Raw genomic sequence first — 9,697 nt, forward strand, 5'->3', positions numbered from 1 at the left:
AGCAGCAGTCTGCACCCAGCAACATGCATCGGGTTCTGCAGAGGAGACGAGTGCGCAAGCTGCGGGTCGTCTGGGCTTTCCTGGCCCTGGTGGCTCTGTCTCTGGCCGCCTGCAGCGCGCTGTTCACGGCGTGGACTTGGCGACAGACGCGGGACCTGTCCCAGTCCTTTAAGATCCTGCAGGACCGACTGGAGCAGGTTTGTGTGGGTGATCTCTAAACCGAATATAAGCCGCAGCAGCAGCAGCAGCAGCAGCAGCATCCCCCTCCCCTGAATGTCATGCATTTTCCACCGTCAATATCAACAATGTTGTTTAGTCTACGCTCTCCTGCGAGTTTTGGTCAGCTTCAAGTGTTTGTTATGCAACTTCTTTGTGACTGCGGTTACTGGAATCTTCGCGGGGGGTGTATGGAAAAATGCTATTCCACATACCCCCCTCTCCCCCCTTTCCTCTCCCCCCTTCATTTCCACTCTTGCACGTTCTTGCCTCTGTAGTTCTGCTGGTAATATACTCGCAACTTGGCACTTTTATTGCTTACCAATAAGTGCAGTCAAAGTTATTGCTTATTTTTGTGCCCTGCACCCCCCCTTGCCTCCATGCCAACTTTAATTGCCCTGCTGCCAGTTGTGCTCCAATTTTATCCCAATTTACTGGAAAGCCTTTTCTTCTTGGCATGGGAGCACATCATAGCCAACTGACTGCACTGAAGCGTTGAGCGTAAAAACACAGGCTAGGTGCAATTGTAGCAAGTGTAAGTCATTTGCAACACTCAGCCACCTCACTTTACTGTGTCGTTGTTGACATGTAGCATTTGAATCTGCATATTTGCAGATATTTATACTCGGTATCCTCATGTCCTCGTGCAAAAGGTAGGCTTAGCCATTTCTGCACTTGCAGCCAATGTGAGATGCATGAGATTGCATCATGAAGCAGAGCAGATTATATTCTGCAGAGCCCCCCCCCCCCCCCCCTGCATCATGAAGCAGAGCAGATTATTTTCTGCAGAGCCCCCCCCCCCCTGCATCATGAAGCAGAGCAGATTACTGTATATTCTGCAGAGCCCCCCCCCAGCATCATGAAGCAGAGCAGATTATATTCTGCAGAGCCCCCCCCCCCCCTGCATCATGAAGCAGAGCAGATTATATTCTGCAGAGCCCCCCCCCCTGCATCATGAAGCAGAGCAGATTATATTCTGCAGAGCCCCCCCCCCCCCCCCTGCATCATGAAGCAGAGCAGATTATATTCTGCAGAGCCCCCCCCCCCCTGCATCATGAAGCAGAGCAGATTATATTCTGCAGAGCCCCCCCCCCCCTGCATCATGAAGCAGAGCAGATTATATTCTGCAGAGCCCCCCCCCTGCATCATGAAGCAGAGCAGATTATATTCTGCAGAGCCCCCCCCCCTGCATCATGAAGCAGAGCAGATTATATTCTGCAGAGCCCCCCCAGCATCATGAAGCAGATCAGATTATATTCTGCAGAGCCCCCCCCCCCCTGCATCATGAAGCAGAGCAGATTATTTTCTGCAGAGTCCCCCCCCTGCATCATGAAGCAGAGCAGATTATATTCTGCAGAGCCCCCCCCCCCCTGCATCATGAAGCAGAGCAGATTATATTCTGCAGAGCCCCCCCCCCGCATCATGAAGCAGAGCAGATTATATTCTGCAGAGCCCCCCCCCTGCATCATGAAGTAGAGCAGATTATATTCTGCAGAGCCCCCCCCCCCCCTGCATCATGAAGCAGAGCAGATTATATTCTGCAGAGCCCCCCCCCTGCATCATGAAGCAGAGCAGATTATATTCTGCAGAGCCCCCCCCCCTGCATCATGAAGCAGAGCAGATTATATTCTGCAGAGCCCCCCCCCCCCTGCATCATGAAGTAGAGCAGATTATATTCTGCAGAGCCCCCCCCCCCTGCATCATGAAGCAGAGCAGATTATATTCTGCAGAGCCCCCCCCCCCTGCATCATGAAGCAGAGCAGATTATATTCTGCAGAGCCCCCCCCCCCTGCATCATGAAGCAGAGCAGATTATATTCTGCAGAGCCCCCCCCCCCCTGCATCATGAAGCAGAGCAGATTATATTCTGCAGAGCCCCCCCCCCCTGCATCATGAAGCAGAGCAGATTATTTTCTGCAGAGCCCCCCCCCCTGCAAGAAAACAGGAGCCAAATCAATGAAAATGGTTTCAAGTTCACATTATTTAGAAATACAGGATGCACTGGATTTGAGATCACAAGACAGGTTGACTATGTATCATGTTTGCAATCTCTCTCTTTCTCTCTTACACACACACTTACACACACACACACACACACACACACACACACACACACACACACACACACACACACACACACACATGGTTTCTCTCATATTATACACACACACACACACACATACACACACACACACACACACACGGTTTCTCTCATATACACACACACACACACACACAACAACCCCTAGATTGGACACGTGGAGTGTTGATGCTGGAGTCTTTCCCAAGGGGCCCCGTTCGTTCGTTCGTTCGTTCGTTCTGTCCATTTGACCGTTTGCCAAGTCCTGATGAGAGCCAGCGAGAGAGCGTCTGGGGAGTGAAGAGCAACTCCATGCCTCCATTTCCCCAGTAGCTGTGTATTTAAACACAGCGTACCGTCCCGGGACACGGGTCGCTCAGCGGGCCCGCGCGCCTCTCGGCCAAGTTCTCGCAACTTTGCTGGCTTGACAAAATTCTGCCCTTTCTTTCTCCGAAAGGGAGTTAGGAAACGCGAGGAATGCGAAGCACTAAAAAACATGCATTAGGTGTTGCAATCGCTCTCTGAGGAAGTGGTTGACCTGTTCTAAACCCAGCAGGGCAGCAGGGGGCGAGATACTGGGAAAGGACGTGTCTGTTTCTGTGGCTGCCTGGGGCCCACACGCCACTTCAGTCATAATAAACTTCATGCTAATAGACTATTTTGTCTGTCTGTCTTGCGGACTCTCTCTGACTATGTACCTCCCTCCCTCCCTCCCTCTCCCTCCCCCCCCCAATTCTCTCCCTTTCTCTCAATAGGTGAATACACAGAGGAAAGCCATTGTCCAGCTCATACTGGAGAAGAGAGAGTTGCTGGTGGGGCAGAGAGTGAAGAGAGAATCCAGAGACGGTATTGCATTTGTGTGTGTGCGTGCGCGCGCGTGCTTGTGTGTGTGTGTGTGTGCGTGTGCGTGTGTGTGTTTGCGTCTTTCGAAAAAAGCTGCATCGACTCCACTTCAACAACACGTCCGCACACTAAACCTATAGAACGGGCCTCCCTCCATCATCCGGATCATCTCGCGTATCGCGGCCGACACAGTACACTTACCAATTGCGGCGTGTTGTTTTTTTGCGGGCAGAACATTTAACACAAACGGCAGGCCAGACTTGGCGCGCACCGGGCCGCACGCCACTTTGGTCGGGCTCTCGCGGGCCGCAGGCACTAAAACCCACTGCTAAAAGTCGACACAGGAAAAAGTAGGCAGCTGGAGGACTGCTGCAGAAATTACAGGTTCTGACCAGGAGCGCGGCCGCCAAGCCCAGAAACCCAGCTGGCACCGGGAGCCAGGCCTTGTTGCACGCTTTAGGGAGTGAAATTGATTTCTTTCCCGCCCCCCCCCCCCCAGGACACGGCCGACACCCTCCCCACCTCCCCCCCCACCCCCCAAACCCCCCAACCCCCCGGGACGCGGCCGACACAGCTATGATTTGTTGTGAAAGCGGTGGTATTTGACGGGCCTATCATTGCAGTATTTATAGGCGCTGCTTGCGTCACCGTCAGCAGGGATTGCATGTTTGTCTAAAGAGTAGACGCTTATTGAAAACGACGTCTTTACGCCGGACTTCAGTCGAGGAATGAACGCGCGATCCAAATTTGGACAAAGTAGAGCCTCGCGTCTGGGCCAAAGAAACGTTGAGTTGATGCCGTCCAGGTATCAGCATTTTGTTTTTTTATCAGCATTTCTGAAGGTAATTGATAGTGGAGCGGCTCTTCCAAAACACATTATAGTGTTGAAAGGCTTGGCTATCAAGCAAAGCAGCTTTTCTCAGTTTGTGGAAAAGTCCAGGTATAACTGATTATGTTCTTTCCATTTTGACTGACAGCATAAGTCAGGAAATCTGGCCGGCCTGAGGGCCTTACGTTCACCCATAGCGAATCCTAAATCTCCAGGGTCGCCCACCTGCCAGTTATTTTAGCGGGGGGCTCGATATTCCAGTATTGGGGCGGGGGGGCCCCAGTGTTTGGCTGCTCTGTCTCCAAACATAATGTACATATTATTTCACAGTTCATGCGTTTGGGCATTGTAGCGATATCTCTGTTTGAAATCGCTCCCTGGAGGCCAGAGAGCAAAGCTAAAATAAACCGGTGGTGAATAACGAGACGACTCTTTCGTCTGCTCGGGCCCTTTTTGTTCATGGCTCTTATTTATGGTATTTATCTGTTGCTTCACACAGCTTTTCCTTTTCACAGAGCAGCCAAAGACCTCTCTCTCTCTCTCTCTCTCTCTCTCTCCCCGCACTCCATTTCTCACTCGTGTTTTTTGCATTCTCTCTCGTTTTCGCCTTGTCTCTAACTGTGCGTTTAAAGGGACAGTCCACCCCAAAATGAAAATCAACTACATATTGTTCCTCTTACCTGTAGTGCTATTTATCCATTCTAGATCATTTTGTTGATGTGAGTTGCCGAGTTTTGACGCACGATATCGCCCGTGGAAATGTCTGCCTTCTCTCGAATGCGATGGAACTGGATGCTACTCGGCTTGTGGCGCTCCCGGTTACTCAAGCTAATACATAGACCTTGTTGTGAGCAGTTTCATGTAGGAGCTATTTTCCTTCGACTGCTTATCTGCTAGCGGGTGTAGTAGTAGTTTCGTCGAAAGAAAATAGCTCCTACATGAAACTGCAGCAGCTAGCTAGCAGCTAGCTAGCTAGCAGCTAGCTAGCTGCTGCAGTTTCATGTAGGAGCTATTTTCCTTCGACTGCTTATCTGCTAGCGGGTGTAGTAGTAGTTTCGTCGAAAGAAAATAGCTCCTACATGAAACTGCAGCAGCTAGCTAGCAGCTAGCTAGCTGCCAGCGGGTGTGGTTCAGTCGAAAAGAAAATAGCTCCTACATGAAACTGTAGCAGCTAGCTAGCAGTTAGCTAGCAGCTAGCTAGCAGCTAGCTAGCTGCCAGCGGGTGTGGTTCAGTCGAAAAGGAAATAGTTCCTACATGAAACTGCTCGGGTCAAATCGGGTCAGGATTTCTGTAAAGAGACGTTACTGTTGACTGTGTGTGTTTTTTCAAACACACACAGTTTTGTGTGTGCTTTGCCACAAGCCGAGTGCCATCCAGTTCCATTGTATTGAGACAGCACACATCTTTACGGGCGATATCTCCAAAACTCAGCGACTCACACCAAAACCGTCTCGATGGATAAATAGCGCTACAGGTAAGAGGGAAAATATGTATTTTTCATTTTGGGGGTGAACTGTGCCTTTAAAGTTTTTTCTCCTTCACTTCCCCCCTATCAGTCTCTCTTATGCTACATCTTACTCAGTCTCTCGCTCTCTCTCTCCCCAGAGCTCACTCTGCACCCCTCTGTACTCTGTCTGCCTCACTCTGCACCCCTCTGTACTCTGTCTGCCTCACTCTGCACCCCTCTGTACTCTGTCTGCCTCACTCTGCACCCCTCTGGATTCTGGATTCTGTCTTTTCTAGATGAATGCGAGCAGCTGGCACTGAGATTAGCCCCGACAGAGGGGGGGGAGGCGCACACGCACCGACTGAAAATAACAGTTTAAGGAAATATATCGAAGCACGAGAAAGGAAATCCTTCCCCATCTGCTAAGCGCGTTAAACGCTCGTCAGGTGGAATCTGAACCGGCTTCCATATTCACACACACACACACGCGCGCGCACGCACGCACGCACGCACGCACACACGCGCACGCACACACACACACGCACGCACGCACACACACACACACACACACACACGCGCGCGCGCGCACGCACGCACGCACACATGCACACGCACACGCACACGCACACACACACACACACACACACACACACACACACACACACACACACACACACACACACACACACACACACACACACACACACAGCTTTATTAGAGAGATTCAGATGTGTGTGACCGGTTGTTTTGCCTAAAAAAAAAAGCCACAGACATTTGTTCTCTTGGTCAAACTCATATTCTCTCTTCCTTCTCAAACTCATATTCTCTCTTCCTTCTCAAACTCATATTCTCTCTTCCTTCTCAAACTCATATTCTCTCTTCCTTCTCAAAGGGCCGGCGGCGCGAGGAGGCAAGATTGGACATGGAAGGAAAATGGCGTCTCATTTTGATAGTAAGTGGCTTGGCAGATCCCTTATAGCCATCTTGTGTAGCATCTGCTGAAGTGGTTTCCATGATATACCCCTATACAATTGCAGTCATAAAATCTTAATTGACTCTCTCTCCTCTCTCTCTGTCCATCTCTCTTACTCTCCTCTCTCTCTCTCTCTCTCTCTCTCTCTCTCTCTCCTCTCTCTTACTCTCTCCTCTCTCTCCCTCTCTCTTACTCTCCTCTCTCTCTCTCCTCTCTCTCTCCCTCTCTCTCTCCTCTCTCTCTCTCCCTCTCTCTTACTCTCTCTCTCTCCTCTCTCTCCCTCTCTCTTACTCTCCTCTCTCTCTCTCTCCTCTCTCCTCTCTCTCCTCTCTCTCTCCCTCTCCTCTGTCTCTCTCTCTCTCCTCTCTCTTACTCTCCTCTCTCTCTCTCTCTCCTCTCTCTCTCCCTCTCCTCTCTCTCTCTCCTCTCTCTTACTCTCCTCTCTCTGCCTCTCTCTTACTCTCCTCTCTCTCTCTCCTTTCTCTTACTCTCCTCTCTCTCTCTCTCTCTCTCCTCTCTCTCCTCTCTCTCTCTCTCCTCTCTCTTACTCTCCTCTCTCTCCCTCTCTCTCTCTCTCACTCCTCTCTCCTCTCTCTCTCTCCTCTCTCTTACTCTCCTCTCTCTCTCTCTCTCCCCTCTCTCTCCTCTCTCTCTCTCTCTCTTCTCTCTTACTCTCCTCTCTCTCTCTCTCTCCCTCTCTCTCCCTCTCTCCGCCCCTCTCTCTCTTTCCACTAGTAACCAAAGTCTCCTCTCAGCAAGGTAAGAGTCATAAAAATAGAACGCATTAGTAACTGAAGAGGATCTATGGATCAGTGGTTCTCAAACGTTTTCACATCAAGGAGCCCTAAACGGACACAAATGAGACCACGGAGCCCCACTTGATAAGAGTTTTGCTTTTAGATGTTTTATTACAATGTATGAGAGCCATGACCAAAACAGTCACACATGACTGTTACTTATGGATGGAATTATAGTGAAAACACATTATCCCCCTTTTTGCTGGGGACCCCCTGGAACCCCCTCGAGAACCCCTGGGGGTCCCCGGACCGGACCCCACTTTGAGAACCACTGATCTGTAGAACTTGGTCCTCATAGCTTCAGTCATGAATAACCCTCGTCTGTGTGTGTGTGTGTGTGTGTGTGTGTGTGTGTGTGTGTGTGTGTGTGTGTGTGCCTGTGTGTGCGTGTGTGTGTGTGTGTGTGTGTGTGTGTGTGTGTGACTCCCAGTGGGAGAGGGCGGCGTGATAAAGGGCTGGGAAGAGGTGACGTTGAACATGAGTAAAGCGGTGAGGTACAACAGAGAGCACGGCACCTTCACCGTGGAGCGAGCAGGCGTCTACTTCCTCTACTGCCAGGTGGGCCTCTGGGGAGTTGTAGTCCGTCGATAACGCAGGACTACAACCGTCAACTTTCTGTCCAGCTTGACCGACTCTCACCTGTTCTTTCTCGCTCTTTTCATTTTGTTTTCTTCCGTCACATTCTCTTTCATCATTCACCATGTATTCTATTGTATTCTACTGTCTCTAACGTCATCATCAACTTCCCATATTGCCGCTTGCTTGCCTTCTCTCTATTTTATATACAGTTATAGTCCAGAAATGTGCTATATATCCGTTTTGGGAAATGTATTTCAATATCTGTAAGTTATAGTGGACCTATTCAGAACAAGCGCAAACCTTTCAGACCACGGCGCAACCCCCACCCCAAATACCACCCATATCCCCCTAGCCACTAATCCTACCCACCCCTCGTATCCTGACTCTCTACCACCTTCCTATCCCTAGCTTCGGCCATTTTCCTATTAAACCCACTAAACTTCCATGACTGACTGACTGAGTGAGTGAGTGTCCTGACTTTTCCATCTTATGACCCCAGCTGGTCCAGCGCCGCGGTAAAAATAGTTGACTTTTTATTGCAAGCAATATTTTTAATATACATTAATTTACAAAATGCTGTATATCCAGTTCAAAGGAAAAATAAATCAAACTAGAAGTGCACTCGGACAGCGCAGACCTCCGCCAAGACCGATAGTGCAGACTGCTATGATATGCAAATTTCGTGAGTCTGATCGGATTGGCTCTAAGATTGAATGGGTTCTTCCTTGGCCCGTGCTGCTACACCCTTCCACCAATTGTAATGAAAATCTCCCTGATAGATTTGTCATAATCCCGTTCACAGACAAACAAGACAACAAATAGCACTGAAAACATAACCTCCTCGGTAGAAGTAATTACCAGAAGTTCAGCAATCAGTTTCTAAGATAAAGAGATTTGAATCTGTTTGTGTTGTCATTTTGCCAGGCGACGGCCAAAGTAATGGGCTTTCCTTTTAAAGGTCACATATGTTGTTTTCATTTGGTTGACTTCCAAAATGCTATATGTTCCAAAAACCAGAAGTCCCGGAAATATGAAAGACTCAGTATGTAAATGGTTTAATGTTTTGTCAATCAAATAAGCGACATTTTATATTGTTTAATATATTGATATTACAGTCTATCGATATCGTGATATGAGACTAGATATCGTCTTAGATTTTGGATATCGTAATATCATGATATGGCATTCTGTACTGTACTGTCTTTTCCTGGCTTTAAAGGCGACATTACAGTAAAGCGATGTCATTTTCTGAACTTTGTTCTAGCTGTTCTATTATTTGCCTTTACCCACTTAGTCATTATATTCACATTACTGATGATTATTTATGAAAAATCTCATTGTGTAAAGATTTTGTGAAAGCACCAATAGTCATCCCTACAATATCCATGTCGAGGTATTTGGTCAAATATATTGTGAGACTTGATTTTGCCCATATCGCCCAGCCTTATCTAGAGGAAATGTTTAGAAAATTTCAAATTCCCAGAAATCCAGTCAATTGCAGAATTTAATTTTTATTTTATGCAATCAATCTTTTTTTCCAGATTTTCCCCCATTTTCTCCCCCAATTGTACTTGGCCAATTCGCACGTACTGTAGGAGGATCACGCTATTCCCACCAGTTCCCTTCCACCCCGACCGACCACAGGAGGCGCTAGTGCAGCGAATAGGACACATACCCCAAATCCGGCTTCCCACCCTCCAGACACCGCCACTCGTGCCTGTATTGACGCCCGACCAAGCCGGAGGTTATCACGGGGGTGCGAACCTGCGACCCTCGTGTTGGTAGGCAGGGAATCTAGTACTGCCAATCGATCACTTTTTAAGAGTAGGTATCACTCTCTCTCCCTCTCTCTCTCTCTCTCTCCCTCCCTGTGTCCAGGTGCTGTTCAGTGAGCAGCAGTCCCAGTATGTGAAGCTGGATGTGGTGGCCCAAC

At 49.0% G+C, this 9,697-nt stretch overlaps 1 protein-coding gene across 1 annotated transcript in view; it reads left to right on the top strand.

Annotated features, from left to right (window-relative positions):
- Nucleotides 1-23: 23 nt before the first annotated feature.
- The window catches only part of tnfsf12 (TNF superfamily member 12), a gene marked incomplete at its 5' end in the record, with an annotated part of 9,986 nt that continues 312 nt past the window's right edge, over nucleotides 24-9,697 (top strand). Inside the window, 6 exons of the mRNA XM_083640766.1 lie at nucleotides 24-197; nucleotides 3,051-3,141; nucleotides 6,308-6,367; nucleotides 7,124-7,147; nucleotides 7,616-7,743; nucleotides 9,643-9,697. The exon at nucleotides 9,643-9,697 is cut by the window's right edge and continues 312 nt beyond it. Of these exons, the coding sequence (XP_083496892.1) occupies nucleotides 24-197; nucleotides 3,051-3,141; nucleotides 6,308-6,367; nucleotides 7,124-7,147; nucleotides 7,616-7,743; nucleotides 9,643-9,697 (532 nt within the window). The remainder of the gene's footprint in view (nucleotides 198-3,050; nucleotides 3,142-6,307; nucleotides 6,368-7,123; nucleotides 7,148-7,615; nucleotides 7,744-9,642) is intronic.

This window comes from Poromitra crassiceps (assembly GCF_964638095.1).
Source record: "Poromitra crassiceps genome assembly, chromosome: 7".
NCBI lineage: Eukaryota > Metazoa > Chordata > Actinopteri > Beryciformes > Melamphaidae > Poromitra > Poromitra crassiceps.